This window comes from Trametes versicolor, assembly GCF_000271585.1.
Source record: "Trametes versicolor FP-101664 SS1 unplaced genomic scaffold TRAVEscaffold_2, whole genome shotgun sequence".
In the NCBI taxonomy this organism is placed as follows: Eukaryota; Fungi; Basidiomycota; class Agaricomycetes; order Polyporales; family Polyporaceae; genus Trametes; species Trametes versicolor.
In genome coordinates this window covers 3,368,347-3,396,316 of record NW_007360322.1, presented here as the reverse complement: position 1 = coordinate 3,396,316, position 27,970 = coordinate 3,368,347, and the positions used below count along the sequence as shown (strand labels likewise).

The window sequence follows — 27,970 nt, the reverse complement described above, 5'->3', positions numbered from 1 at the left end:
CCGACCTGTAAGCCTTCTAACGGCGGACTATCTTGTAGACAATTCGTGGGGCGGCCAGGGGAGCGGGCCGTCTGCGCTGGCGGTCGGTGCTCGCTCGGCGCGGAACGTGCGCCGTCCTGAGGGGTATGCACCGTCAGGGGCGGGTGTGCGTGGGGCCCGGACAGTCTTGACGTCCGAGCGTGGACGGGGCGCCGGCGGCAGAGATGGCGAGCGCGCCACGACCCGAACAGCGACCTCCCAGGCGTGCACCGTGCATTTCCAGGACAAGGGGGAGGTCCGTGCGCGTCATGGGACGGTTAAAAGCTGGCGGGGGGCGTCGAAGACAGGCTCATCCCCTCCCTCTTCGCCTTTCGCTCGGACAGGCTTCGTATCGTCGAACGCTGAATGCGCTGTGTCGTCCGGTACGTCCCTGGTCGTGGCTTCTGCGATCGCCCGTCCGCTGACTGCGTGTACAGCCTGCGCCGCGGCCATTGCGCACCTGACGGCGAGCAGCAGCAACTGTCGTGCTCGGCGAGCGTACGGAACGGCTCGTCGCGAGCCGAGTATGTCCTTTCGCTGTTGACGACTCGCGCGCATACATGCTGACCATGCGTATTAGCCTTTGATTTGCAGGTAAAGTGGGGCAGGATTAACTCACCTGAAGTCGGAATAGCGCAAAGGGCACTCCCCGGAGAGCAGATTTGGGCGTGCAAGCAGGGCCTGCATCGTAACGGACGGTCTAATGTTTCGTAGCTGACCGTCTTCTGCCTTTCACGAGTTAGTATACAGGACGAATGCGACTAGAGTCGAGACACCAGGCGGGATATGGTGAGTGGCGAGTTCCGTGCTTGCTGGTATACGGCAGATGATGCTGACACGGACTTGGCAGCGGACGAGCGGAGCGCGGCCTGGCCAGGCAAGAGGTATCGACGGCGCAGGGAGGCCGAGCGGAGGCGCGAGGGCGAGGGCGAGGGCATGGCGTGAGGGCGGCTGGGTGGTAAGTACATACAGAACTGAGTGCTGTTCGCCGCGCGGGACGCCTGCAAAGAGAGGCCGCTCGTGCGGCGGCGGGACTGGGGAAGCGATGCGAGGGGCGCAGGGCCAGTGGTCGAGCAGTGGTAGACTAGAGTCAGGGACGTTGTAGTGTACGAGCACAGGCAGCAATGGAAACCAGTGGCCCAAGCGAGAACGAGCCGCGATGCGCGGAGTGGGGATGGAGAGGAGAGAGCAGGCAACGCAGGAGCGTCGCTGCGCCAGCGTCTGCCCCGCGTCGTCCCCGCACGTGACGCCGATGGGCAGCTCGATCGCGACGCGTCGTGCGTCCTGCCATCGCGTCGGGCACCGGCGCAGCGTCTCTCGGGCACGCTGCCACCCATGGCGGGAACACCGCAGGGTTGCCTGGCGACGACGTTTCCCGCACCCCGCTTGTTGTTCTCTTACCACCACCACCACCACCACCACTATGTCCCTTACTGACCGCGCCCTCGAAGTCGGCTACAAGCTCCTCGACAAGGTACCGCTCTGCCGCCGCTTTGGGGTCGTCGTCCAGTTTCTGAGAGTGATTCTATCTGCCAGGGTGCTGTTCCAGACCTTATACTCAGACCGGTCATCCGTGTGCTGTGTCGGCAACGACTCAGAGAGATAGACCTCGGCTCCTTCGAGGCCAACTATGCAGCCAAGATGAAATGGATAGAGGACGTCCGCGCTAGAACCAAGATTGCGGACCTGACGGAGAAGGCCAACGAGCAGCATTATGAGGTATGTCGTGTGAGTGGGTAAAGTAATACATTAACCAATGACATCTGCTAGGTCTCTACCTCGTTCATGCTCTCGTGCCTCGGCCCCTATGCGAAGTACTCGTGCTGTCTATATCCCACCGGCAAGGAGACACTGGAGGAGGCAGAGATTTTGATGCTCGAAAGCTACTGCGAGAAGGCGCAGTTGAGGGACGGACTAGAGATACTCGACCTTGGCTGCGGTATGCGTCGCGCTCTCGTCTTGAATTGTACGAACTGAAGCTCCAAACTCAGGGTGGGGCAGTTTATCCCTGTACCTTGCGCAGGTAGGTTTATGACGTGCTGCACGCCCTACGTCTATGTTCGTTCACACGTGTTTCGCAGAAATATCCAGGATCGAAGATTACTGGGCTATCGAACTCATCCACCCAAAAGACACACATAGACAACGCTGCGAAGGCTCGTGGCCTCACGAATTTGGAGGTAGACGCCTCGCCGTCATATCTACTTCAAAGGGCTGACCCGCGCGTCAGATCATTACCGCCGATGTTAACGTCCATGACTTCCACGGCACACGGCAGTCAGTCCTCTTCCCAAGATGTCAGGCGCGCTTCTGACCAGATTCTTGCAGCTTTGACCGCATCTTGTCTATCGAGGTATGGCACAAACTGGATGCTACTATAAATGTCGAAAACCATCTCATATATGCCCTCAGATGTTCGAACATATGAAGAACTACAAGCTTCTCATGTCGAAGGTCTCATCTTGGTTACGTCCGAACAGCCCCGACGAGTCTTTGTTCTTCGTGCACATATTCTGCCACAAGACGACGCCCTACCACTTCGAGGAAGGCGACGGCTGGATGGCACAGACATTCTTCTCGGGTCAGAACCCACCCTCAGGCATACGTTGTCTCCTCGGGTGCTAACTGCTCACGTACAGGCGGCACAATGCCTTCGCACGACCTGCTTGTACGTCTCTACCGACTCTCGATATGTGTGAACACTCGCTTACCTGCGACTTAGCTGTACTTCCAAGACGACTTGACGCACATCCGCAGCTGGTATATCAACGGGAAGCACTACGCCCAGACCAGCGAGGACTGGCTCCGCCGGCAGGACGCAAACGCGAAAGCGGGGCTCGCGGAGCTCGAGAAGGATGCCGTCTCCAAGGGACTCGATAAGGAGGAGGGCCGGAAGGCCTTCTACAGGTGCGCATCATACTTTTCGTGTGCTGTTCGGAGGTTCTCATGTGGCGTCAGATTCCGGGTTTTCTACCTCGCTGTGGCGGAGTTCTTCGCCCTCCACAACGGGCAGGAGTAAGTTGATCTCCGTTCCGGTTCAGAGCGTACGCTGAACGAACTCACAGGTGGGGAGTTGGGCACTACTTGTTCAAGCGCAAATCATGATACTCCGTCCATGTATCTTAGCTGCCAGTGGATATACTGATGCGTTCGATGTTTCAGCCGACACCGCTGCGTCGATACGGGACTATCAATCCTAGAAGCGCCCGACCGGCGAGCCCGTATTCTTCGGTACACTCTGTTCCTGCCGAACACCTCTGGCATCGGGGGTTGGAACCCCTTGGTCTAAGGTCGACGTCCCCGGTCTCCTGCTACCCGCTGGATGTGCAGAGAATATGTGCACATGACCGCCGTTGAATTCGGCAACTTTGTGGCCCACGTCAGGCATTGCAAGTCGCCGTCGGCACCACCGGTCTACATCTGTCGGTATACGAGTGGCAGATGTAGCCCGCCGCGAGGACGTTGCAGCCGATTGGTGCACTACTCTAACCATCAATCCGGTGAATACAGGATATAAAAGACAGCTGCTCGAAGGGCATATCGGCGGCGGACTACACCCTTACTCTCGTCCAGCACCTCGCCTCCGTACCGAAGTACCCACCTTTTCCAGAATGGCTCACCGTGTTACATCCGGTGTTGTAGGCACAGACAGCAAAGGAGCCTCTGTGTTCAATCGGCGCGAGATTGTCCCCTTCATGGCGGACGTGAAGCAGTTCTCGCTCTTCGTGCAGGCGTTATGTGAGTACTCTCATGCTAGAGTCGATCACCTCAGCCCTGATATCCATGTCCCTTAGTGCATATGATGACCACAGTGGACTCCAACTCGAATTTGTCGTTCTTCCAGATAGCTGGCATTCACGGCGCTCCATACATTCCTTACGACGGGGCCGGCGTACAGCACGTCGAGCCCACACCAGAATTCTTGGGTTACTGCTCGCATGGCTCCGTCCTGTTTCCGACCTGGCACAGGCCCTACATGGCGCTGATTGAGGTCTGTAGCCCTCGATCGTCTCTATTCCAGACGTTGCACTTCGACCGCTGACGTCCTCGATAGCAAGAACTGCAACGTGTGGCGCTCGACATCGCCCAGAGGTACACCAACTTCAAGCCAGACTGGGTCGACGCAGCCATACAGCTCCGTTTTCCGTACTGGGACTGGTCCAGCACCGCACGGCCTCCCCGAGAGCTTTACACCCAGCCGCAACTCACCGTCGCGCTCCCGCCGCTGGGCAATTCGGGTGCGATCGACAATCCCTTTCTGCCGTACAGGTTCCAGCAGAAACCTGCCGACTTCCCGAACCCGTTCGTTATGCCGGCCTGGAACTCGGTCACACACCGGTGGGGCAAGGCGAACGCGAGCACTGGCGTGGTAGAAGACGTCATCGTGTGTCTGCATCGAGATGAGCCGAGCGTTCGCTGTGCTCCCGGGCGGTGCGGACGGTGCGGACTCCCGGGGCTGGAGGCTGGAGAATGAATTCGTAAGTATGGGAGGGTGGTGAGTGGTACTAGGTCAGTGAGTACTAGTTTGCGGTGTCGGTTGGCGGTGGCAGACGGTGGGAGGGCAGTTGAGGTCGGCGGGCACGCGTGGAGAGCGTTGCAAAGGTGTACATATCATAGATACACCGTTGATGAATGTATATTAAGTGCGCTGGACATGCAGTGTGGATATACGGGGTCGAAGGATCGTGAAGGTAGATACCCGGCACCTCGCGTGCTGCCGACTCGGACACCCACCCCGTCTTTGTGTTCGCCCGAGTATACGGCCATAGCTAACCTCTCCGCGTCTGTTCTTGCGGCGCTGTAGCTATGCTAGCCAAACCGCCTCTTCCGCACGTACCACTGGACTCCGGCCTCGTATTTTAATACGAATTCTGCCACAAGCGACGTCATTCCAGGCGGAAACGAGCATCCCCGTTGCGGGCCCACACATTCGGAAATATATCAAAAGTGAACACGCGGGCGGTAGAGCCACACCGCGCGGCCGCGTAAGAATGGCGATGCACCATCAAGCGACCCGGAGACACCATCTGCCACCATCTGCCAGTCGCACCGTCATGGCAGAATTGTGCACGCGCGCATCGCATTATGTGAGGTCAGTGCAATGCCAGACAGTGTGTAGGCTTCCGTTCGTGCCGCGCACCGGGACCGCGCACCCACCCCGCCCCAACAGACTAGCTTGCGCGTGACAGAGAGTGCAAGGAGACCCAGAAGTTAGAATTCCTGAGTGGGCGCCTAGAGGCATAACGGGACGTCCGGCCAGGGAGCACCTGCGCGTTGTACCGACCCTGGACGAGAGCCCGCTGCAGTAAGCGGCGAAGGACGTGCGGGAGGTGCCTGCGGGTTCGCCTGTGAGCTGGCGTCGCTCCCGGGGGCGGGATGGGGTCGGGACGACAGCGGGAAACCGGACTCTAGGCTCGGAGCGTGTCGGTGAGTGCAGGCGGCTGTCACAGTCCTTGAATCAGCCGGCGAATACGGTAGAGGGCTCAATACACACCCTATCATCTTTTGCAGATAATTTCCCCCTAGGTCGAGCGAACAAACCTATGTCGCGGGCCGTGTTGCGTGCGGACTCTCAAGAACACTGCAGGCTGAGGACTCACCGTGTTAGTGGAGACACATGCACGGCGCGGCACCCACCAATATTCAGCACTGCCACACGAGGCACCCGCTCGAACACCGAGCTGCCGCTACTGGAGTGGTCGCGTGCTGACTGTTCCTCGCGAGGCGGGCCCAGAGAAGACGGCCATCATGGGAACGAGGAGGGAGCAAAAACGGGGTGCCAACAGCTGACGCAGTCGTACAAGCCACCTGCAGATAGCACGAGGTGTATGGGGGCGAGGCCGGGTCGAGCTGGAGCAAGACAGGAAATGGCGGGGAGGGGGTATCGGCGACCAGGATGATTTTGCGCGCTTTAAAGCCTTATATACCGTGTCCATGTCAGCGTGCGAGCGCTCCAGATCCGAGATCTGTCGGCGGAGGGGTGCCCAGTTCAGATTGGGGGAATTCGCTTCCCTCCCAATCAAGTCGCGTTTTCCCTCGCGCACCATCGACACTTTGTCAAATCTACAGACGTGTCATCTTCGATACATTGCACACACGACTTGCACATACCATCATCTTAGAAATCCTTGTCAGATTTTGCTGCATGTCGATGCCCGCCCGGCTCGAGCGTAGTGGATCGCCGTGGACGCTTGCACATCAGCCATACATTACGACAGCCTAAATCACGCCCTGATAGTAAATCAGAGACCTTGCATTGCGTGCGTGCAAGCGAGTTTCCTCCGTCGCAGGCTGAGCGTGTGGTGAGGGAACAGGACGAAGGAACGATCAGCAAGCGCCCACGTCCGGCCGATATGCCTGAATGGGAAGGAGGCCTCGTCTGAGACGCCCACCACCGCAATCTCCAAACCTTCATCTCGACGCCCTCCCTGCACACTCCCAACGGACGCAGCACCCAACATCGCTCAAGGATTCCAATTAATTGTGAATATAATACGCAATGCGAGCACAATAACTACGAATACGCTCACGCCAGCCTCCAAGCAGGTAAGTACGAGCACTGATCCCACTCCGAGCCTGACCCTTCCTCCGCTCCAGGCTACAAACCCATCGCGATGTCCGAGAGACGCATGGTGCCGCTCGGGCGGCCGTTGGACTCGAATGGAGAACAGGCAAAGAAGGCGAACAAGCTGCCTTCCGCGTCACTGGCAGGCCGGAATGCCGGGATCGGCTCATCGAAGATATAGAACTCCCCGTGCTCCGCCGCAGGCTGCCCGAAGTCGTCCTCGACGTCGGAGTCGACAATGAACGGCTTACTCTTGACGCCCTCCTTTGGCAGCGGGTTCTTGCGGACGTAGCGCCCCGTGAGGTCTCGGCCGCGAGGCTTCTTCGTGTCCGTACGCTGCTGGCGCTGGTGTTCGCCGAGAGTGGCTGCGAGCGGCGAATGAGGCGAGGTCAAATGCTCACAGATGGTGCTCGGGCTACCTGGGTTGTCAGCGAGCGGGGAGACATTGACGGCGTTGTTTGAAGGTGCAGGCGCGTGTGGCGGTGGACGCGCCTTCTTCTTGGCAGCGCCCGGGCGGACAGCACTCGGGCTGCGCCTCGCAGTCTCGATGTCTTCGGGAGTCGCGCGCTCGAACCTCAGAACCCCCTTCCTCCAGCGACGGAGCAGCGTGCACAGCACCGCGTTCCCTCCCCGGATGCTGTTGAAGTCCGTAAACGGAATCCTCTTCGGCCATCCGCACAGCTTCCACCCATCTCTGATGACAGTGTTCTTTGCGTATAGCTTCTCCGAATAGCTGAGGTTCGCGTCGTCGATGCCGGTGAGTCTGCCTAGCATCATCGTGAGCAGCTGGACGGTGGAAAGAATGTGCGATTAGCACTCACGAAACTCGCCGATGACTTCGGTACGGAGTTCCATGCGCAGGCCATCGCGGGTGGTCGGAAAAGCAGACTCGGGCTCTAGGGCGGCGTAAGGATGGAGAGGCAAGAATGTCACGGTGGGGGGCTCCTCAGGGAAGATGGAGAGCTGTGAAGGGGGCATGTCGGACAGTTTGGGGGAGTCTATGGCGGTCCGAAAGCCGACGGCCACAGTATTATGGAAACATGAGCAAGACCACGGCGACGGCCTGGGTGCGTATCTCACACCCTCCCTTTTGCGCAAGTAGCACCAACATTTCCTTGTAGGTGGTCACACCCGGGGTTCCCCAGGACCGGTTCGCCTCCGATGCGAGGAGGAAAAACGGTGAGCTTCCCTGTGCCCGAATGCGGCAGGAAAGTTCTTGCCAAATTATAGTGACATCTTACGTCGCTGTCTCAAGACGGCGCAGAACCCAGCCCACAATGGCCTCTCAATGGGACACTGTACTGTTGACTCCCGGCCGTCCTCGCTAGCCACGGGTGTGCCGAGCCTGCGTGCGTATTTCTAAATGCGCTAGGAATGGCCGCGCTCACTATTTGTTTCTCCGCCAGCCAACATAAAATCCCCTGGCCAGGACCTGGCCCGAACTATGTGCATCACGCCGTCGGAGGTTTCGTAGGCGAGGATCGGGCTTCTGCAGCACACGGTCCTTGTTTGGTGTTCACGCGCGCGTTTTCTCAAGACAGGCAAGCCCCTTCCACATTGTACCGTCTGGGAAAGGCAGATGACACGCTCTTCGGCATAACACGAGTGTAAATGCCACATCCCAGGTAAGCGGATTTCTGTCTGTGCCGCACGGTGTGCACCGTATTCCTCCCATGCTAAGCTCTGTGTGCAAGTGTCGAAAGGGCGGGAAGTCCGCACCTTGCACAGGGCGAATTCTCGCGCGTCTCCGCCCATACGCTGCCCTGCTCGTCCACTGACTATTGGTTAGGAACGCATCAGGCGGCGTGAGCCGAAACTCGGTGCCCAGACTCTGGCGTAATGTTCCTGGTAATACTTGCCATCACGTCTCGCTTGTACACAGCACCTCCGAGCCCGCTCGCACATAACGGTCATTCCCGCGTCATTCCCAACGACGCCATGCAGCCTGTCACGCTGTGCACTCGCACACCCTCTCTGGACGACGTATACACACCAGGATGAGTCTGCAGACTCGGAGATGGACATCTACCTCGGATTCTACTGCGAGAGACGCCGTCGCATTGCGGCCTGCACCAAGGTAAGTTCGCATGCTTTCTAAGCTAGTGCGCTGTCATGCTGATCGGCTCGGTACGAAGGCTGCACGAAGAAATCTTTCGAGGTTGCCAACGAGGCTGTCATGTATGGCACATCGCGCTCGTCATCCATTTGATGACCCTGCCTGAGCTGTACGGTGTTTACCCTGCAGGACCTCCATCGCGGTGTGGTCTCTCTCATCTCTCACCCAGCACACTCGAGGAGCCCACACAGGCGCGGCCGCGTGCATTCTTGCGGAGATCACGGCCGCCGATCCGTGAACGCCACCGGGGGACCCGCATGCTTGGAACCATACGTACGGGTTGCAAGGCACATTCCTCGGGCCCGTTAGACGTTCAGCGCCCCCAGCAGAGCGGGCACGAGGCGTCCCAAGCGCTGGGTCCCTCCATATCGCGAGGACCGCGGACGCGAACGATGTACGGCAACAGCTCAACCAAAACTGTCAGCCAAGCTCCTGCCCCGGGAGTTCGTGTCGGCTTCTTCCGTCCTGCGCGACTCTATCCTCGCGTGAGCGGGTTATGTCCGCCTTGGGCAGACGTGAGGCGCCGGCAGTTGTGGGTCCAGCCCGCAGGAACGCACATTCACACCAAGCGGTCCCCCTCAAACGCGTGCCCAAATCCTTGTGCAGCGCGGCAGTAGCATCTACGCGGGAACAGGAACGTGCTGCCAGTGGTCTATTGGAGCACATACTCATATCAGGGTCAGCGCGCGTCTTCGAGACGAGCTAGGCTGCGCTCATTGTGGGGCACACCGTGTTCTTCGCTTCCGCCGGCGAAACCCTCGTCATACGGTATGGCATTTCCCCTGTTCGCACAGGTTCATTTCCTTTAATTCTCACCGACGTCTCCGATATCATTATAGGCTGCTGCTGGCAGACACGTTGCGGGGATGTGATCCCGTAGCATCAATGTCCGACATCGGCGGGAGCAACGGCGGCGGGCGGACGTGCGACTCGAGCAGCACAACTTTGTGCGAGGCCTATGCAACTGTCGTCGTAGAGGGCCACAGGCGGAGGCCGCGTCCTGCAGTATGTGTGCAGGATCCATACATGAACTCAGTTGGTCTGCGAAATATATGTTATCGTAGGCACATTGTCTGCAACGTCTAGACGAGGTGCTATCGTCGCGGACGACACTGCGGCTGGTCTGAAACATGCGTGTCGGTGCAGGGAAGCACGTCTATGTGTTCGCGAAGCTTTTAGGGGCGGTATCAGATCGAGGGGGATAACACCTTGGCGGGTTATGCCCCACAGCGCGGGCGCAATATAGTAATGGCCGCGAACCTTATGGTGAGGAGCGCGCAGGACCCCGTGTCGCGTTCCCAACGCGTACGCAGTGTATTCATATCTCAGGGATATGATATCTTCGCACTGGTGTGCGCAGTCCCAATGCACACCCAGGCTTCGAGCTTCTGCACGCGGTGACTCAATTTAGATGTCCACAAGTCGGATTTTCAAGGAGACCTCGGGATGTGTTGTCAAAGGTCAACCGAGCATGCGGTGCATGTGTGGAGCATGGTTCGCAGATCCCCATGTCGTGTTCTACACGTATACGAAGTGTTTACATGTTCAGAACCGTGTAAATTAGCACCAAACTCAGACGCGGCCCCAAGGTTCCCCTCGTACAAACTGCAGATCGTCGAAATGCAACTTCGCCAGCGCGCGCACTCGAGCGTGGTAGAGCGCGGTCGCAGTCGTTCGCTCGCGCATGTGTGCGAAAGCGCGTCGCGCGAGGAGGCCAAACGAGGCCGTCGCGCACATTCTCGGTCGCTGCCCCGTCGCTGCGAATGCAAAACGTCGGATAGGATATGACCATTTTGTGCTCAGATTGGGCTGGAACTCACCGAGCACGTGCGTAATGGTGCACTGTTCGCGTGGTTGCGTTTCCGAGGGCTCCCGGTGCTGTCGCGGGAGGGGAAGCAATGTTTTGGTAAAATTCTGGGGACGCTCCCGACGAGCACAGCGCGAGCGCGGGTGCAGCGTCGACCGAGTACCTTGTGCGCATGCGCAGCGCATGCCGTACGTCCACGCGCCACGTTCTAGACTGTCAAGAGTGTCTCAGCACTTTGCATGAGATATGTTCGCACGAACGTACCTCCAGATCCGGCGCTAAGGGTCCCCCCTTACAAATTCGCCGAGAGGCATGTTCTCTCCGCGCACATTCAAGCGTAGCGAGCGTGCGTCGGAGACGTCCACTCGAGCGTGCTCGCGAAAGCGCGCGGCGGGAGGATGCAAACAGAGGTCGCGACGCGCATTTCTTTACGTCCTGCTGGCTCCGCCCATGAAATCGTCGATAACGAGGCAAATACTTTGTCCTCGGATCGCGCTGAAACTCACCGAGCTCACGCGATTTGGTGCACTGAGTGTGCGTCTGCGATTTTGAGGGCACCCGAAACGGGAGTGGACGGGAATCGACGTTTTTGCGGGATTTTGGGCATGCTTCCCAGCGAGAATAGGGCCGGTGCGAGTACGACGACGACCGAGCATTGTGCATGCGTGCGTATCGCGTGCTGCACATCTATATGCAGTGTTCTAGATAGATAAGACGTCATCAACACTTTGAATGCGAGTTGTATTCACACAGACGCACCTCTAACCCGTCGCTAAGGGTCCCCCCTTTCGAAATGGTCAAGCGGAAACTTATTTCTCCGCGGACATCCAAGCGTCTGAGCGCGTGTAGCGGACGTACATCCGAGCGCGTTCGTGGAAGCACGCCGCGGGAGGACGAAAATACGGGCCAGGACGCGCATTTTTCTGTGCTCTGCTGGTTCTGCCCATGAAATCACCGACAACGAGGTCAGCATTTTGTTCTCGGATCGTGCTTATACTCACCGAGCGCATGCAACCCGGTTCGCGGAGCATGTGGGTGCGTTTTGGAAGGCTCCCGATGCAGGGCCCGGCGGCGAAGCGATGTTTTGTCGTGATGCTGGGATTCTTTCCCATTGACACAGCACCTGGACGAGTACAGCGAGGACTGAGAACCCCGTACGCGTGTGTATCACATGCTGTATGTCCCTGCGCCGCGTTCTAGATGGTTTGCAGCGTCTCAATACGTGGGGTGCAAGCTATATAAGTACAGACGTACCTCCAGACCCGGCGCTAAGGGTCCCCCCTTTCGAAATCATCGAGCAGAAACTTATTTCTCCGGGAACATGCAGGCGTGTAGACGCATGTAGCGGGCGCACATCCAAGTTCGTTGGCAGAAGAACGCGGCGGGAGGATGAAAATACGGGCCAGGACGTGCATTTCTCTGTGTTCTGCTGGTCCTGTCCATGAAATCACCGCCAACGACGTCAACATTTTGTCCTCGGATCGCACTAATACTCACAGAGCGTACGTGGCCTGGTTCACGGAGCGCATAGGTGCGTTTTGGACGGCCCCGGATGCAGAACCCGGCGGAGAAGCGATGTTTTGGCGGAATTCACGGGAGGCTCCACCATTGGCACAGCTCCTGGACGAGTACAGTGACGATCGAGCGCCGCGAACGCATGTGGATCGCATGCTGTGCGTCCATACGCCGCGTTCTAGATGGTAGACATCACTTCAATACATGGAGTACGAGATATATACACACAGACGCACCTCCGGGTCACGCACCAAGGGTCCCCCCTTACGAAATCGTCGACGGGCAACTTTTCTCCTCGCACACATTCACGCGTAGCGAGGGCCCATCGCAAACGTCCGCTCGAGCGCGTTCGCGACATCGCGCCGCGGGAGGATGTGCACGGAGGTCGGGACGCGCGTTTTTCTGCATTCCGCCGGTTCTGCCCATGAAACCACCGGAAACGCGGTCAGCAGTTTATGCCCGGATCGCGCCGAGACTCACAGAGCGCATGCGACCTGGTGCGTAGAGTGTGTGCGTGCGTCTCGGAAGGCGAGGAACGCAGGGCGCGGCGGGAACGCGATGTTTCGTGGAAATGTACCCGCGCTCGCGCGACACCGCAGCGACTACGTGCGTCCCGCGGCCGCGCACTACGGCGGCGAGGGGAGCCCTGCTGATGTACAGCGCATGCACGTCAATTGAGGTCGAGAGGCCCGCTCCGCAGCGGCGTCTCGACGTGCGCGAACACGCGCGATCGAGTGGCCCCGCGAAATCGTCGAAATCCAGCTTAGCTTGTCCCAAGGCCCCCGCGCACAGCTGGGAGCGGCGGGAAACGGCGGGAGGCCGTCGTGTTGCCTGTCATTCCACGCCGCGCCGCGGGGCGACACGAGCACGGACCGCGAGTCGTGATTTTGTGTTCTCATCTGGTTTCTGTCCGTGGAACGACGCGGAGACGAGCCCGCCTGATTGCCCTGGGATTGGGCGGCGCCATGCGTCCCGGTGTGATACAACATGCTATCGCGGTTACGAAGGTCTCTGGTGCGGCGCCGAGGCGCGAGAGTGGCATTCTGTCGGCGCGCCCCCGTCCCCGGGACGACCGCGCACGATGCGCGAATGCTGAGGACGCTGGGGGCGTCCTCGAGCGGCGTCCCGAGCACGCACAACGTGCCCCCGTGCTCACAGTTCGAGGACGTTGCGCGTCGGCGCCGCCCCGCCGCCCGCTGAAATGCCGCCATGCACTGCCCGCACGCGTCTGCGCACGGCGGAGAGCCACCGAAGACGTCTGCCCATGCGCGTGGACCGAGGAACGCCACTGAGGGACGTAACAGCGGGCGGGGACGCGCCGTATTCTGCCTCCTTCCATCCATCCAACGGGCGAAGATGACGCAATATATTTGCGCGGACGGCACTGCGTGCTGTAGTGTACATGCGTCGTGGTGCGCGTGAGTGCGCCATCGCGTTCAGGAAGCCGCACGGGGAGACGTCGCGGCGGGAGTCGACCTCGAGAGAGGAGGGACCCTGCCGACGAGAGGCGGCGTGCAGAGGCGGGGGCGCATGCGGCGGCACGGCGTACACAACGGTGCGAGGCACGCGGACCATACGACATGCCCGCTGTGCGTCGGGCATGCGCGAAGACGGCGTCTTGGACGCAAATGGGAACGGCCACAGGTGAGGCCGTCCATGCTCGCTTCGAGGCACGAGGGCATCAGATCGAAGTGCGCACATCGAGCAGGCTGTACGTACTTTGCAAACGTGCTAGCCGCAACGAACTGCGCTCTGCGCTCTGCGCCCCGTGCTCGTGCTTGTGCTGTCCCCGTGGAGAGGACCATCTGTGCCGCACCGACCTGTAAGCCTTCTAACGGCGGGGTGTCTTGTAGACGATTCGCGGGGCGGCCAGGGGAGCGGGCCGTCTGCGCTGGCGGTCGGTGCTCGCTCGGCGCGGAACGTGCGCTGTCCTGAGGGGTATGCACCGTCAGGGGCAGGTGTGCGTGGGGCCCGGACAGTCTTGACGTCCGAGCGTGGACGGGGCGCCGGCGGCGGAGATGGCGAGCGCGCCACGACCCGAACAGCGACCTCCCAGGCGTGCACCGTGCATTTCCAGGACAAGGGGGAGGTCTGTGCGCGTCATGGGACGGTTAAAAGCTGGCGGGGGGCGTCGAAGACAGGCTCATCCCCTCCCTCTTCGCCTTTCGCTCGGACAGGCTTTGTATCGTCGAACGCTGAATGCGCTGTGTCGTCCGGTACGTCCCTGGTCGTGGCTTCTGCGACCACCCGTCCGCTGACTGCGTGTACAGCCTGCGCCGCGGCCATTGCGCACCTGACGGCGAGCAGCAGCAACTGTGGTGCTCGGCGAGCGTACGGAACGGCTCGCGACGAGTATGTCCTTTCGCTGTTGACGACTCGCGCGCGCATACATGCTGACCATGCGTATTAGCCTTTGATTTGCAGGTAAAGCGGGGTAGGATTAACTCACCTGAAGTCGGAATAGCGCAAAGGGCACTCCCCGGAGAGCAGGTTTGGGCGTGCAAGCAGGGCCTGCATCGTAACGGACACTCTGATGTCTCGTAGCTGACCGTCTTGTACCTTTCACGAGTCAGTATACAGGACGGATGCGACTAGAGTCGAGACAGCGGGCGGGATATGGTGAGTGGCGAGTTCTGTGCTTGCTGGTACACGGCAGATGATGCTGACACGGACTTGGCAGCGGACGAGCGGAGCGCGGCCTGGGCAGGCAAGAGGTATCGACGGCGCAGGAAGGGAGGCCGAGCGGAGGCGCGAGGGCGAGGGCGAGAGCGAGGGCGAGGGCATGGCGTGAGGGCGGCTGGGTGGTAAGTACATACAGAACTGAGTGCTGTTCGCCGCGCGGGACGCCTGCAAAGAGAGGCCGCTCGTGCGGCGGCGGGACTGGGGAAGCGATGCGAGGGGCGCAGGGCCAGTGGTCGAGCAGTGGTAGACTAGAGTCAGGGACGTGGTAGTGTACGAGCACAGGCAGCAATCGAAGCCAGTGGCCCAAGCGAGAACGAGCCGAGATGCGCGGAGTGAGGCGAGAGAGCGCACCGACGTCACCGTGCGGCGCACTCGCAGCTGGAGAGGAGAGAGCAGCCAACGCGGGAGCGCCGCGGCGCCAGCGTCTGCCCCGCGTCGTCCCCGCACGTGACGCCGATGGGCAGCTCGATCGCGACGCGTCGTGCGTCCTGCCATCGCGTCGGGCACCGGCGCAGCGTCTCTCGGGCACGCTGCCACCCATGGCGGGAACACCGCAGGGTTGCCTGACGACGACGTTCCCCACACCCCGCTTGTTGTCCTCTTATCACCACCACCACCATGTCACTTACTGACCGCGCCCTCGAAGTCGGCTACAAGCTCCTCGACAAGGTACCGCTCTGCCGCCGCTTTGGGGTTGTCGTCCAGTTTCTGAGAGCGATTCTATCTGCCAGGGTGCCGTTCCAGATCTTATACTGAGACCGGTCATCCGTGCGCTGTGTCGTCAACGACTCAGAGAGATAGACCTCGGCTCCTTCGAGGCCAACTATGCAGCCAAGATGAAATGGATAGAGGGCGTCCGCGCCCGGACCAAGATTGCGGACCTCACGGAGAAGGCTAATGAGCAACACTATGAGGTATGTTGTGTGAGTGGGTGCAGTGATAAAAGCAGCCGTCAATGACGTCTGCCAGGTTTCTACCTCGTTTATGCTCTCGTGCCTGGGCCCCTACGCGAAATACTCGTGCTGTCTATATCCCACCGGCAAGGAGACACTGGAAGAGGCCGAGATCCTGATGCTTGAAAGCTACTGCGAGAAGGCGCAGTTGAGGGACGGGCTAGATATTCTCGACCTTGGCTGCGGTACGAGCTGCACTCTCGTTTCGAACTTCACCGACTGAAGCTCGAAACCCAGGATGGGGCAGTTTATCCCTGTACCTTGCGCAGGTAGGTTTATGACGTGCTGCGCGCCCTACGTCTATGTTCGTTCACACGTGTTTCGCAGAAATACCCAGGATCGAAGATCACTGGGCTATCGAACTCTTCCACGCAAAAGACACACATAGACAACGTTGCGAATGCTCGCGGCCTCACGAACCTGGAGGTAAACATCATACCATTACAGCTGTTATCAAATCGAAAGGCCCGTGGAAGAAATTATCACGGACAGCGGTTCAGGCGGCGATGTGGAGAGGACGCGGATGTACTCCTCTATGTGCGCGTACCTCTTCGCGGTGCCCGCGACCTGCTGACCGCCCCACGCGAAGCGTCGCCGCTGCGTCTGGGCATGAACACCTGTGTGTTTCCACGGGGGCCTATCGATATGAGAACAGCTGCAACATATGCTTCAAAAGGCTGACCGCGCGCTAGATCATTACCGCCGATGTTAACGTGCATGACTTCCACGGAACACAACAGTGAGTCTCCTGTTGCGAATATCGGGCGCGCTTCTGGCTGAGCGTTTCCAGCTTTGACCGCATCCTTTCTATCGAGGTATCGCGCGACCCTGACGCTACTAGAATTACCGAACATCGTCTCATATCTGGCCCTTAGATGTTCGAACATATGAAGAACTACAAGCTCCTCATGTCGAAGGTCTCGTCTTGGTTACGTCCGAACAGCCCCGACGAGTCCTTGTTCTTCGTGCACATATTCTGCCACAAGACGACGCCCTACCACTTCGAGGAAGGCGACGGCTGGATGGCGCAGACGTTCTTCTCAGGTCAGAACCCACCTTTATGCAGCCCCTCTCCTCGGGCGCTGATTACTTAAGTGCAGGCGGCACAATGCCTTCGCATGACCTGCTCGTACGTTTCTGCTGACCCTCGATACACACGTACCCTTGCTCAGATGTGACCTAGCTGTACTTCCAAGACGACTTGACGCATGTCCGCAGCTGGTACATCAATGGGAAGCACTATGCGCAGACCAGCGAGGACTGGCTCCGCCGGCAGGACGCAAACGCGAAAGCGGGGCTCGCGGAGCTCGAGAAGGATGCCGTATACAAGGGACTCGATAAGGAGGAGGGCCGGAAGGCCTTCTACAGGTGCGCATCATGCTCCTCGCGTGTTTTTCGGAGGTGCTTATATGGAGCCAGGTTCCGGGTCTTCTACCTCGCGGTCGCGGAGTTTTTCGCCCTCCACAACGGGCAGGAGTAAGTTGATCTTTGTTTCAGGTTGAGACGTCCGCTGAACGGATTCGCAGGTGGGGAGTTGGGCACTACTTGTTCAAGCGCAAATCTTGATGCTCCGTCGATGTATGTTAGTCACTGGTGAATATGTCCATGTGCTTCATCTTCTGTCGAATAGCAGCACAGGATACTGAGCGACTTCATTGCGCGGGAAGCTCTTTATACTGATCTTTGCAGCCGACACCACCGCGTCTCTGTGACGCTGTCAATACTGCAAGCGCCAAACCGGCGACACCGTTTTCTTCGGTACGCTCTGTTCCTGCCGAACGTTTACAGCATCGGGGGTTGAAACTCATTGGTCTAAGGTTGAATCCCCGGCCTCCTGCTACGCGAGGAATACGTGCATATGATCACAGTTGACTTCGGCGATTTTGTGGTCCACGTCAAGCGTTTCAATTCGCCGTCGGCACTGTCAGTCTATGTTCCTCGGTCTACGTGTGTCCGCTGCGAGCAACATGCAGCCTCCCACCGCACTTGCACTTCTACCATTAACCCGGTAAACGAAGTGTATAAAGGCGGCTGCGTGATGGACATGTCCGCTCGGTAGCGGCCTGTGCTCTGGTTCTCATCCGACACCTTGCCTCCTGCTTGAAGTCCTGACTTTTCACAAAATGGCTCACCGTATCACGTCCGGCGTTATAGGCACGGACAGGAAGGGGGCCTCTGTGTTCAATCGGCGCGAGATTGTCCCCTTCATGGCCGACGTGAAGCAGTTCTCGCTCTTCGTGCAGGCGTTATGTGAGTACTCCCATGCTAGAGTCGATCACCTCAGCCCTGATATCCATGTTCCTTAGTGCATATGATGACCACAGTGGACTCCAACTCGAACTTGTCGTTCTTCCAGATAGCTGGCATCCACGGCGCTCCATACATTCCTTACGACGGGGCCGGCGTACAGCACGTCGAGCCCACACCGGAATTCCTAGGCTACTGCTCGCATGGCTCCGTGTTGTTTCCGACCTGGCACAGGCCCTACATGGCGCTGATTGAGGTCTGTAGCCCTCGATCGTCTCTATTCCAGACGTTGCACTTCGACCGCTGACGTCCTCGATAGCAAGAACTGCAACGTGTGGCGCTCGACATCGCCCAGAGGTACACCAACTTCAAGCCAGACTGGGTCGACGCAGCCATACAGCTCCGTTTTCCGTACTGGGACTGGTCCAGCACCGCACGGCCTCCACGAGAGCTTTACACCCAGCCGCAACTCACCGTCGCGCTCCCGCCGCTGGGCAATTCGGGTGCGATCGACAATCCCTTTCTGCTGTACAGGTTCCAGCAGAAACCTGCCGACTTCCCGAACCCGTTCGTCATGCCGGCCTGGAACTCGGTCACACACCGGTGGGGCAAGGCGAACACCAGCACTGGCGTCATAGAAGACGATATCGAGGCCCTGGAAAAGTAAGCCACGTCGACAAGCACGAAATATCAGGTGCTGATCGTAGGACAACATGTAGGAGCCTCTCGGATAATGCATTAAAGGCCCGCAAGGACGGGACCGGCAGGCTGCTCCTGAGCAACCAGATCGCTACATGGGGACCATTCAGTAACGACACCAAGGGCACCCAGCCTTATCCGGCCGAAAACAGCCTCGAAAAGCTACACGGGAACATTCATTATTCTCTTGGTGGTGGGGCAAATCGCGGCAATATGTCGAGTCCTCCAGTAGCCGGTTCGGATCATCGAAAACTGTGTATCGTCCACCGCTGATGTGCTACTCCTCGACAGCCTTCGACCCTTTCTTCTTCATACATCACTCGCAGACCGATCGCCTTCTCTCGCTGTGGATGGCCATGCACCCGGACGAGTGGGTTACCGATGCCAAGGAATATAAGGGCACATGGACGATTAAGGCGGGCGGGGAAGTCAGTGCGACGACCTGTACGTGAGCTTTAGGTGCCTCCACTCTCACCATTCTGACAAATGTTGCGCACAGCCCTGACGCCGTTCTACAGCACTGGCGATGGCCAGTTCTGGGCCTCTGCAGATCTCCAAGCGCCTACGAATGGGCTCTTCGGTTACTCCTACCCAGATTTCGACGGTATCACAGACTGGAGCGATAAGGCTGCTGTGCAGAACACGATCAGGACTCACATCGAGAGACTGTATCCGTTTGCGGCTCCCGTCAACCTGTGGCTCGCCTTCGATGCCGGGGCCTCTCAAAGCCTATGCCCTCCCCTCCCGTCGAGTGCTACGACCGCCTTGTCCTCCTACCACGGCCGTAAACCCACCAGAGCCGTCCTCGCCTGGTCTGCGCACATCACCGTGAAGAAGTTCGCGCTCCGCGGCAGCTTCTCCGTGTCCGTCTTCCTTGGAGACCCGCCCTCCGACCCCGAGGACTTCACCGCGAGCCCGAACTTCGTCGGGGACTACGCCGCGTTCGCGCACCCAACGCCGGAGCGCTGCGCGAACTGCACCCGCATCGGCGACATCACCGTCGGCGGCGAGGTCGAGCTCACGAGAGTGATCGTCGAGCGCGCGGAGGTCGCGTCGCTCCACCCCGACGAGGTCGTGCCCTATTTGCGTCGTGAGCTCTGCTGGCGCGTCTGGACGGTGAGTCGTCGGCCGTGCGTCTCGAGGCGACGTATTGCTAATGATAGCTACGGATGTAGGGCTCCGGTCCCGCTGTGCATCCTACCCAAGTGGAGGAGCTCCAGGTCGATGTCTCGGCCACACCGCACTATCTGTTGGACGAGGGAGAGGTTGTGGTTGGGGTGCCCGTTTGGTATCATGAAGTTACTCGTAGCCTGCCAGGAGGCTGCCGCCACTCTGAAAGTCGGTGCATGCCCAATATATAAACCTCGTCCGGTTCAAGATGTCATACGAATGTGTCCTATCTCACCTCTGGACGATGAAATTGAAACTCTTCTCACGGCAATTCACTGGATGGCAGCAGGTCTAAAATGTCAAAATAGGTTCGACGTACTGTACTTGGTACTTATGCATACGTATGCCTTGGGTGGAAGTGCAGTGTCCGCGAACAAAAACGTGGACTAGCCCACCGCGAGGGTCGAACTCGCAGCCTTCAGATCACCCGCTAGTAAGAGTCTGACGCTCTATCCGATTGAGCTAGGCGGGCGATGCTGCTATAGGCTATATTGACAACAGCATGTTCCCGCCGTTTCCCTAAACCTCGCATTCGGAGCATGACATCGGCGGTTCTTGCTTTCGACTCCCTCCGCCTCCCTCTTGAACTTGCACCCTTGTATCCTAACCACCTCCTTGCTACGTATCGTTGTCGCGCGTGGTCACCGGACGTTGCGAAATGTTTCCCAGTGGAAACTCAGGTCGCTGGGGCTCGTGAATGTGTAAGTTTGATTTACTTTATGAGTGGTTTGCATCGCTCATTTTTTGTTGTCCTTATAGAGGAAGGCAGCCCGTTCAAAACCACCTCACAGTATTCGCATGAACAGGCCGAAGGGCACCGCGTGAGCTCGGTGCGATAAAGAGGGGAAACTACTCTCATGTATCTCATGTATACATACTGTAACGGCGTGCTCGTTCTCGTGCAGTATGCGCTGCCAGTGATTTCGATTGGTTCAGTTCACTGATCCTTTTGTTTGGTCCGCGGATGCTTCATACGCCGCGAATACATGTCGCTGACGCTCTATTGTTGTAGTATCAATATCCCTTCCTCCGCTCGCTCTCCATCGTCATCAGCGATGCTTTCGCAACTGGTCCTCAACTACGACATCGTGCTGAAGGTCATAGCGGTCTCTTCGCTCTGTGATGGCGCTGTACTCCTGCGAACACGTCGCTTTCTCTACACAAAAGGCTCGAAAGCTCTCCTGCAACAGCTTGTATGTCTGTCTCGGAAGAAGCTGCGCTGCTTCCTCGCGTTTCTCAAGCGCATAACAAGGGCTTCAAATACGTCGGTTCTCTGCACGCAATGCCGCATCGACGCAATTTTTCTGACACGACATCGGTCGAACATCTTGCCTCACTTGCCAAAATGTCAAACTTCTGCTCGCTCTGTGTGCTCGACAGCGAATCTTTTCTGGAATCTTACCCAGGCCTTTCTGGCACACTAGCGGCCTGGACAACCCTCCGGGAACTGTTCATGCCGCAATTTGTGCGACTTTCGGTTAACGTGCTTCAGCCGCTGTCCAGTGCATGTCCGTGACAAATCGAGATGGAGGAGTGCCGAAGGTTTTTTGAATGTGGCTTCAAAGATGTCACCGTGGCCTGCCACGGATGAAGCAGCTCGAGCCTCGAGAGCCTCGCTATCACCGTCGGGCTGGGATGTGAATGACGACCTCACAATTTCATGGTAAGTGCGTGCATGCTTGAGTATAGCACATCTAACACAGGATTTACTTAGGAGGCGCCCATGATGTTGCTCGCTCATGCGCCGCTGTGCACTCTGGAGCAGTACGAATCGAAATCAGCCGTTACTAGTACAATCTAGCCCATACGACGATCCGTACATCGAGGACTCATGGGCTCGGAGAACGATCAGTCTCAGGATTTGATCCGCCTCAGCTCCGTGCCACCATTGTTACCGCCCAAATCAGAAGAGCAGCCGGTGGACGTTACGGCGTAGGAGCGCGTTACTTTGGGGTTGGAGGGTTTCGGAGCTCGATCTGGTGTGGGGTTTGCTGGGAGACGTGAAAGATGGGGTATACGTACATATACTCAATTGTATCCATATCTTGTTGTGTCTTAGCCAGACGGCGACTGAATCGATACCAGGCTTGTGGCTACTTGCCCTGAGCGACTTACAACCTTCTCCATTGTCCCCTCAGGCTGATCGGCGGACGCGCGCAGCCTGGGCGCTTCCACTCACATCTCTCTTCTCTTCCACTCTCTGCGTCTCTCACTTGCAGGCCGGGCTTTCGTCGAACGTCGTACACGCGCGGAACACAGGTGCGCAAAGAAGACACCAAATAGCAACTTCGTGAGTCCAACACCAACCTCGGAATACGCTGGCAAAACCTTGGGCCTGTTGCTTGCCCACCGTGTTCGCTGTGGCTAACTGCATATTTCTGCTCCCTAGATCCCCTTGTTGTCTCACTCGCCTAACGTCGGCCATGGAGTCGCGTCCAACTCTGAACTACGATATCCTCCTCGAGGTCATGAACTTCTCCTCGCGGCCCGACTGTTCGCGATTCATGCGCACTTGTCGCTTCTTTTATACCCACGGGTGCGAAGCGTTGCTCTCGCACCCTATCTTTCTCTACGGGGAGGACCAACTGATCGATCTTATCAATTTCTTGCGAATCCAAGGCACCAAGCGTTTCAAATACGTCCACTCACTCGACATGAACATCTGCAATCTTACAGAGTCGACCGCGCTGCAGCTGGCCACCGCGCTGCCTTTGATGACCAAGCTCGAAGAACTGCGTATACCGTACAGCGAGAGCCTCATACTGTCCCACCCCGGCCTTGCTGAGGCGATCTCCTCTCTCACCTCCATCCGGGTTCTAAGGTTGGGTTACATGGGCGAACTTGCAATCGAGATGCTCCAGTCTCTTCGGTCCAGTCTTGTCAAAGTCTACCTCGAGCTCTACACCGACTTTGATGACGATGAAGTTCCTGAAGAAGACAGGATACTATACCATTATACCGCGCTCTTGGGACAGTCCGAGTCTACACTTCAAGAGTTATGCATCGGCAAATGGTACACGGTCCCCGACACTCCCCCGTCACCTATGCTAGTGTTCCCGAAAATGCGCAAGCTCACCCTACCCAGCCCCATCTTCCCGCGCAGGGCTACGTCCTACGCTAGCGCGTACCCACATTTGACGCATCTATCCTTCTGGAGGCACTCGTTCGATACGCGCTCATCTCTGTCTCGCATGGAGACTCTCCGTGCCCGAAACATTCAGGAGCAAACCCAGTTGGGCTGCGCTTGGGAATCGTTGCAGCACTTCGAAGGGAATCTTCATGATCTCTATCGACTCGGCCTGACTGGCCTTATCGATGACATGCATTTGACCAACCTGTGTTCAGACGAACGGCACATGCTCGATTCCGTGCTGTCCTATGGCCGCCCCCGGAAGCTTGTCTTATCCAACCCGTGGCCTTGGAAGCTCCATGATCCGGCCTCAGATGTATTTGCAGCATTTCGTGGACCAGGCGGCTCGCGCCTTGAGGCGCTAGAGATGAAGAGCAAGTTGGGAAAGGACGACTGTGATCTCGAGGTCGGCATAGCTTTGGTGCGTTCCTGCCCATTTCAACGGGTCTCTAACGCGCCTAACTCATTGGTCGGTCCTCACAGGAAGGACTGCTCTCCGCTCTTGCAGCGAATGCGCCCTTGAGACGATTGCGGCTTTCGATAGGTACTGACGATGTGGACCCGCGGCCGAGCGATCTCAAACACCGCGACATGATGTCCCGCTACAGGGATATTGTATGGCTCGAAGAAGAAGAAGATAATTATCCCACGCGCCCCCTGCAAGACCTTCAGTCTTACCCCCTCAATCTTGCGGAGCGATCAACCAACGACTTCGACCTGGAAGACTATATTCGCCGATTCGTTACTGCGGTGCCCACGCTGCAGAAAGTGGAATTCACCTTAGGTGGCCCCCGGTGGCGAACTAGGACGGTAACCCTCACCGACGGCAAGTTCAAGTTGTATGAGCGTTGATGAGCATGATTATCATCGACGACCACCTTCGTCGCCCGGTAAGAAGGGCACTGCTTATGAGTTCTATTACAATGTAGCTAATTACCTCCGTCCAACAGACTTAGAAATACTACTCCTGTGCAAAGGTGGCCACTGTCGAACAGTATATCAGAATATCTTCATTATGAACACCTATTCCCTGTACGATGCTTGTTCCACTCACGAGCTCGAAAGTCACTACTAGTAGTATATGTAAGATTTTAGGGCGCGTGGGTGAGAGCGAGAGAGAGCGCGAGGAAGCGCGTTTGGCCGGGTGCAAACGCGTGAGGTATATTGTGGGGCGCGCTGCCTGTTAAGTACCTAATCGAGTGGCGCGTAGCTATGTAAATACAATAACGCTGGAATACAAAAGAAACCTAAGTAGGAACAAATACGAGCTACGCTCGCTCGCAACGGACACAATAGAGACCAAATATCGACAGTATACAAGCTCATAGAGTGGCGCATCGTCGAGTGACCTAATACATAAGCCTCCCGAGTGCACACTGTATACAACGTCAGGCCGCTATCATCATATGTATTGCTTTCCCGCGGAGCAAAACCAGTAGCCCACCGCGAGGGTCGAACTCGCAGCCTTCAGATCACCCGCTAGTAAGAGTCTGACGCTCTATCCGATTGAGCTAGGCGGGCGATATCACTGTTTCATTGCACGCATCTATAATATCATTGCATAGTTCTCCTGACGTCAGCGGTCTCGCCGACGATGGCCAGAGAGTGCTGCGGTTCTCGCGGTACGCAACAGCGTGATCCAAGCGTGATCCTCTCACTCGAGCTTGATGCGACGACCACTGCTTCTGAGCGGAATACCTGGGTATGACATCGCCCGCAGCTAACCCACGTCCGACAGACCATCCTGCGACGCATGTCGCGTAGATACGAACGCACGCGGGTACCTAAGACATCACCCTGGTGGTCGTCTTTCGTTTGCATGCGCCAAGTTCCAACTCAGGCCCCGACCGACGACGGCGCCCGTGCGCCTGGAAAATCATGCATGCTACCTGCATGCTACAATCACGCCCGAGAAGGATAGCCATACGGCTGATCCCAACCGTGGCAGGGCGTAGCCACGCTCATGGGAATCGGGCTGACACCGGCATGCTTCGAATAGCTCGCACGATGACTTCGAGGTCGAGGACGGCGGCCAGCGGCGGCCAGCGAGCGTCGGCCGAAGCTCGCTATAAAACCAGCGTCGATCTACTCGGGACAGACAGCTTAACATCGAGCCCCGGTCTTTCCCTCCGCGTCCACCCATGCTGCACTTCAACCTCTCGATGCTCCTCTGCGGGCTTGCTCTCCTCGTGGGCACCGTCGTCGGACATGCACCGGTAAAACGCGACGACAACCTGCCTGCGCGGGTTCCATACGTCTTCCCTGCTCCGGGGACCGACTCGGTATGTATGTTCTGCCTATGATAGTCACGCATGGTACTCACACCCAGGGTACCTCTAGGTTGCGGACGCAATCCGCTCAAGACGTACCAACAACACACTGTTGGACCTTGACGGCGTGCTGTATGTTTGGTGCCATTCTACGCTAGGGTGATATGAGCTGAACAACACACCAGCCTTCAGGACGATGGGCTCGCGGCCGGGTGGAACGCCCTTGCTACGGTCATCCGCGACAACAACTCCCTGCCTGCGCCCATGCGAGAGCTCTTCGTGAGTATCCGCGTTAATTATACGAGGGCTGTGAGCTGATCATCATCACCAGATCTTGCGCACTGGAGTCCTGAACAATGCGGCATATGTTTGGTGATCATCTTCGCTAGCCTTGTCATCATTGCATCAGGTTTCTAACGATACCTGCCATTCTCATCCAACAGGCTGCAGCACGAGCCCGTCGGACGCGAAGTGGGCTTGACACTCGAGCAGCTGCTCGAGATTCGCCTTACGCCCGCCTTCCTGTCGCCGCTCACGCCGAAGCCCTCGCTCACCCCCGAGCTCTCCGCCGCGCTGCTGCTCGCCGACTTTATGACCAACGCAGTCAAGGTGCCTCAGCCTGTCTTCGACGGCCTTCACAAGTTCCTTGACGACAAGCAGATGGTGGACGCCGTCGCCACCGTTGGAACCTACAACCTCGTCAGTCGATTTGTGCTCGCGCTCGACGTCGACAGCAAGGCGGACGTCCCCGTACCTCTTCCCGAGTAATTATTAATACCGATGCCGTTACATCAATAATTATATATTCTCGTACCTCCTCTTAAGACGCGAGATCGTACCAACACCAAGGGCACGGCGATGTAGTACTTGACACCGTCAATCGGCCGCATAGCAGATTTTGCCCTTTACGAGGATCAAACTCGGACGCTCTGCAGCTGCCACGACGGGGATTCGCTCATTTTCTTTGGCTGAAAAGGGAACCAAAATCCCACCAACGTAGTTACCTTTTCGTATGTTGTCCTTCTTTTTGACGAAAAGCCTTTGAAAAGGCTCGCGCACGTGACAAACGTACGAAAAGGTAACTACCTGCCGCGCCTTTTCTACAGGTTTTCGGAGGAAGAAAACGCGCTCATCCCCGCCGTGTGCGAGCTGAGCACAGCCACTCCCTCGTGATCAGTTACGGCAAGTCCCGTACCACGCGTCTGGACGCGTTTAAACGCGCTCGTGTTCTTAGCCACAACCGCTCCCTCTTAAGGTCGTACCTCCACCTCCGCCTCCATCTCCCTTTCTCTGTTGCTCTTTGACACCATGCCTCCCAAGAAGAAGACGAAGACATCTCACTCGCGCGCCACCGCCGCCATCTCTGGCTTGAACAGTGGCACCGCGAAGACTCCGGACTCGGAGACAGAGTCGAACGCCACCGATGTGGCGAAACCACGCCGCCATGTTCGCGGTCGGCGTGGAGGCCTCAAGGACATGCCAAACATGCCATTCGATATTATCATGGAGGTAAGCAACGAAACGACGCGTCTGGCGAAGATAACCGAGGTCTGACCCCTGCGGCACAGATCGTGCAGCTGTTGCATCCGCGAGACGTGCTGAACCTCGCACGGACGACCAAGGGTTTCCGAGCATTCCTAATGGATCGTAAACAGGAATTTCTTTGGAAGGCTGCCAGGGCGAATGTAGAGGGACTGCCAGCTCTGCCCCCTTGGCTTTGCGAGCCTTCGTACGCCAACCTGATGTTCTTCCCGCAGTGTCATGTAAGTTCATTTCTTTCCATTCGTCTCGAGGGTTTCCTGGTGGCTAAACTAGCTTATGAAGAAATGTCTCAAACCTAACATACAACACGCCTACTATGCATTTGGTGTGCGCTATTGCAAGGACCGCTGCGAAGATAACATGTGAGGTCCCTTTTGAGCTCATCTCAGCATGCAGTGGTTTTTATGTGCTGATCATGCGATATGTATTTCAGCGTACCGCGCAAACATATTGAACCACTACTGAATGATGTACAGGGAGAGCTGGGGAAGCATGCCAAAGACCCGTACCTTGTTCCGGAAGCCGGTCGTTCGCGGCGGTCAGTCGTGACTGTAGTTCACATGCCAGGTACACCGCTGACGTTACACTTTTCGCCCAGGGGTGGGTATGTTTACTTCAAACCTCAAATCGATGATTTCCGCCGCAAGTGGGCGGAACTTTCCGATAGAGAGGAGCAGATCCGATTCGTTCAGGAGTGTCAGAAGGACACCGATGTCTGTCTAGATGTAAGTCTTGTTCCTGATTTCCCGACAGCAGTGTATCACATTGACTTTGTTTGCTAGATCTCTCGTGAACTTGAGGAGTGGGCCTCAGACCAGAAGGAGAACAGAAAGCAAGAACGGGACGACCTCAAAGCCGCAAGGATACAGGCGTAAGTCATCGACCCTTCCACCCACATCAAGGTAGGGGCCATTACATCTGATCATTGGCACCCACAGAGTTGAAGCGCGTCTTCACGATGAAGGCTGGGAGAAGGAGCTCGCCTTCATGAACTCCAAGGATTTTGAGCGCTTGCACGGCCTACCGGCTGTATGCAAGCCGGCAGCACTTACAGATCGGGGTGCGTGCTTTGTTCATGGCGGTATGATTGTTATTGATGCTGTAACAGCATGGAAGGGTATGCAACACGACGTAGTTGCACTCATGCAGGGGTATCGTAACGAACGGTTGGTATATGAGCGGCGCTCGTTGCTGGTCAGGAGGATGCGGCTGATGCGCGAAGCTTTCGCGGAGCACCTTCAACTCATGCGACAATG

The 27,970-nt window shown here is 57.6% G+C and overlaps 10 protein-coding genes and 2 non-coding genes across 12 annotated transcripts in view; 7 read left to right on the top strand and 5 right to left on the bottom strand.

The window, feature by feature from the left end:
- Nucleotides 1-1,427: 1,427 nt before the first annotated feature.
- Nucleotides 1,428-3,176, top strand: TRAVEDRAFT_161810 (S-adenosyl-L-methionine-dependent methyltransferase). The gene is made up of 12 exons (XM_008036414.1): nucleotides 1,428-1,492; nucleotides 1,555-1,737; nucleotides 1,789-1,957; nucleotides 2,010-2,041; nucleotides 2,100-2,198; nucleotides 2,249-2,295; nucleotides 2,347-2,371; nucleotides 2,431-2,599; nucleotides 2,658-2,686; nucleotides 2,741-2,925; nucleotides 2,977-3,033; nucleotides 3,084-3,176. Exons 1-12 carry the CDS (start codon nucleotides 1,442-1,444, stop codon nucleotides 3,121-3,123), a joined length of 1,086 nt encoding a protein of 361 aa, XP_008034605.1. The 5' UTR covers nucleotides 1,428-1,441; the 3' UTR covers nucleotides 3,124-3,176.
- Nucleotides 3,177-3,629: 453 nt separating this feature from the next.
- Nucleotides 3,630-4,492, top strand: TRAVEDRAFT_43771 (Di-copper centre-containing protein; the record flags this gene model as incomplete). Its single annotated transcript, XM_008035721.1, has 3 exons — nucleotides 3,630-3,756; nucleotides 3,813-4,009; nucleotides 4,073-4,492. The coding sequence occupies 3 exons, from the start codon at nucleotides 3,630-3,632 to the stop codon at nucleotides 4,490-4,492; spliced, it is 744 nt and encodes a 247-aa protein (XP_008033912.1).
- A 2,634-nt stretch (nucleotides 4,493-7,126) lies between these two features.
- Nucleotides 7,127-7,366, bottom strand: TRAVEDRAFT_83496 (uncharacterized protein; the record flags this gene model as incomplete). The annotated part of the gene is made up of 1 exon (XM_008036413.1): nucleotides 7,127-7,366. A coding segment is annotated over one exon (240 nt), but the record flags the coding sequence as incomplete, so codon positions are not given.
- A 2,830-nt stretch (nucleotides 7,367-10,196) lies between these two features.
- TRAVEDRAFT_26744 (uncharacterized protein) lies at nucleotides 10,197-10,561 on the bottom strand (the record flags this gene model as incomplete). The annotated part of the gene is made up of 1 exon (XM_008035405.1): nucleotides 10,197-10,561. A coding segment is annotated over one exon (183 nt), but the record flags the coding sequence as incomplete, so codon positions are not given.
- Nucleotides 10,562-13,043: 2,482 nt separating this feature from the next.
- Nucleotides 13,044-14,774, bottom strand: TRAVEDRAFT_26741 (uncharacterized protein). Its single transcript, XM_008035404.1, has 2 exons — nucleotides 14,471-14,774; nucleotides 13,044-14,414 (listed from the first exon to the last, which is right to left on the bottom strand). The coding sequence occupies exon 2, from the start codon at nucleotides 13,594-13,596 to the stop codon at nucleotides 13,174-13,176; it is 423 nt and encodes a 140-aa protein (XP_008033595.1). The 5' UTR covers nucleotides 13,597-14,414; nucleotides 14,471-14,774; the 3' UTR covers nucleotides 13,044-13,173.
- Nucleotides 14,775-15,308: 534 nt separating this feature from the next.
- TRAVEDRAFT_161808 (S-adenosyl-L-methionine-dependent methyltransferase) lies at nucleotides 15,309-17,243 on the top strand. Its single transcript, XM_008036412.1, has 12 exons — nucleotides 15,309-15,372; nucleotides 15,435-15,617; nucleotides 15,673-15,841; nucleotides 15,894-15,925; nucleotides 15,984-16,082; nucleotides 16,349-16,395; nucleotides 16,447-16,471; nucleotides 16,532-16,700; nucleotides 16,757-16,785; nucleotides 16,840-17,024; nucleotides 17,076-17,132; nucleotides 17,183-17,243. Exons 1-12 carry the CDS (start codon nucleotides 15,322-15,324, stop codon nucleotides 17,220-17,222), a joined length of 1,086 nt encoding a protein of 361 aa, XP_008034603.1. The 5' UTR covers nucleotides 15,309-15,321; the 3' UTR covers nucleotides 17,223-17,243.
- A 536-nt stretch (nucleotides 17,244-17,779) lies between these two features.
- TRAVEDRAFT_114906 (Di-copper centre-containing protein) lies at nucleotides 17,780-19,963 on the top strand (the record flags this gene model as incomplete). The annotated part of the gene is made up of 7 exons (XM_008036411.1): nucleotides 17,780-17,906; nucleotides 17,963-18,159; nucleotides 18,223-18,495; nucleotides 18,585-18,837; nucleotides 18,894-19,046; nucleotides 19,102-19,718; nucleotides 19,778-19,963. 7 exons carry the CDS (start codon nucleotides 17,780-17,782, stop codon nucleotides 19,961-19,963), a joined length of 1,806 nt encoding a protein of 601 aa, XP_008034602.1.
- A 197-nt stretch (nucleotides 19,964-20,160) lies between these two features.
- On the bottom strand, nucleotides 20,161-20,244 carry TRAVEDRAFT_t28. Its single transcript has one exon. It is a non-coding gene; the product is annotated as a tRNA-Lys (tRNA).
- Nucleotides 20,245-22,195: 1,951 nt separating this feature from the next.
- TRAVEDRAFT_17818 (uncharacterized protein) lies at nucleotides 22,196-23,754 on the top strand (the record flags this gene model as incomplete). Its single annotated transcript, XM_008035304.1, has 2 exons — nucleotides 22,196-23,323; nucleotides 23,386-23,754. The coding sequence occupies 2 exons, from the start codon at nucleotides 22,196-22,198 to the stop codon at nucleotides 23,752-23,754; spliced, it is 1,497 nt and encodes a 498-aa protein (XP_008033495.1).
- Nucleotides 23,755-24,339: 585 nt separating this feature from the next.
- TRAVEDRAFT_t27 lies at nucleotides 24,340-24,423 on the bottom strand. Its single transcript has one exon. It is a non-coding gene; the product is annotated as a tRNA-Lys (tRNA).
- Nucleotides 24,424-25,373: 950 nt separating this feature from the next.
- On the top strand, nucleotides 25,374-25,940 carry TRAVEDRAFT_114123 (uncharacterized protein; the record flags this gene model as incomplete). The annotated part of the gene is made up of 3 exons (XM_008036410.1): nucleotides 25,374-25,451; nucleotides 25,504-25,544; nucleotides 25,616-25,940. Coding segments are annotated over 3 exons (444 nt in total), but the record flags the coding sequence as incomplete, so codon positions are not given.
- Nucleotides 25,941-26,480: 540 nt separating this feature from the next.
- The window catches only part of TRAVEDRAFT_17816 (uncharacterized protein), a gene marked incomplete at both ends in the record, with an annotated part of 3,709 nt that continues 2,219 nt past the window's right edge, over nucleotides 26,481-27,970 (top strand). The window contains 7 exons of the mRNA XM_008035303.1: nucleotides 26,481-26,681; nucleotides 26,741-26,935; nucleotides 27,191-27,252; nucleotides 27,313-27,439; nucleotides 27,497-27,585; nucleotides 27,653-27,774; nucleotides 27,823-27,880. Of these exons, the coding sequence (XP_008033494.1) occupies nucleotides 26,481-26,681; nucleotides 26,741-26,935; nucleotides 27,191-27,252; nucleotides 27,313-27,439; nucleotides 27,497-27,585; nucleotides 27,653-27,774; nucleotides 27,823-27,880 (854 nt within the window). The remainder of the gene's footprint in view (nucleotides 26,682-26,740; nucleotides 26,936-27,190; nucleotides 27,253-27,312; nucleotides 27,440-27,496; nucleotides 27,586-27,652; nucleotides 27,775-27,822; nucleotides 27,881-27,970) is intronic.

Bases quoted from the DNA above. Each gene is read 5' to 3' on its own strand.
- TRAVEDRAFT_161810 (XM_008036414.1), top strand. From the start codon at position 1,442: ATGTCCCTTACTGACCGCGCCCTCGAAGTCGGCTACAAGCTCCTCGAC. The intron at 1,493-1,554 runs GTACCGCTCTGC...TCTATCTGCCAG, and splicing joins GCTACAAGCTCCTCGACAAG to GGTGCTGTTCCAGACCTTAT. The intron at 2,296-2,346 runs GTCAGTCCTCTT...AGATTCTTGCAG, and splicing joins GACTTCCACGGCACACGGCA to CTTTGACCGCATCTTGTCTA.
- TRAVEDRAFT_26741 (XM_008035404.1), bottom strand. From the start codon at position 13,596: ATGGTCCGCGTGCCTCGCACCGTTGTGTACGCCGTGCCGCCGCATGCG.
- TRAVEDRAFT_161808 (XM_008036412.1), top strand. From the start codon at position 15,322: ATGTCACTTACTGACCGCGCCCTCGAAGTCGGCTACAAGCTCCTCGAC. The intron at 15,842-15,893 runs GTACGAGCTGCA...CTCGAAACCCAG, and splicing joins TATTCTCGACCTTGGCTGCG to GATGGGGCAGTTTATCCCTG. The intron at 16,472-16,531 runs GTATCGCGCGAC...TCTGGCCCTTAG, and splicing joins ACCGCATCCTTTCTATCGAG to ATGTTCGAACATATGAAGAA.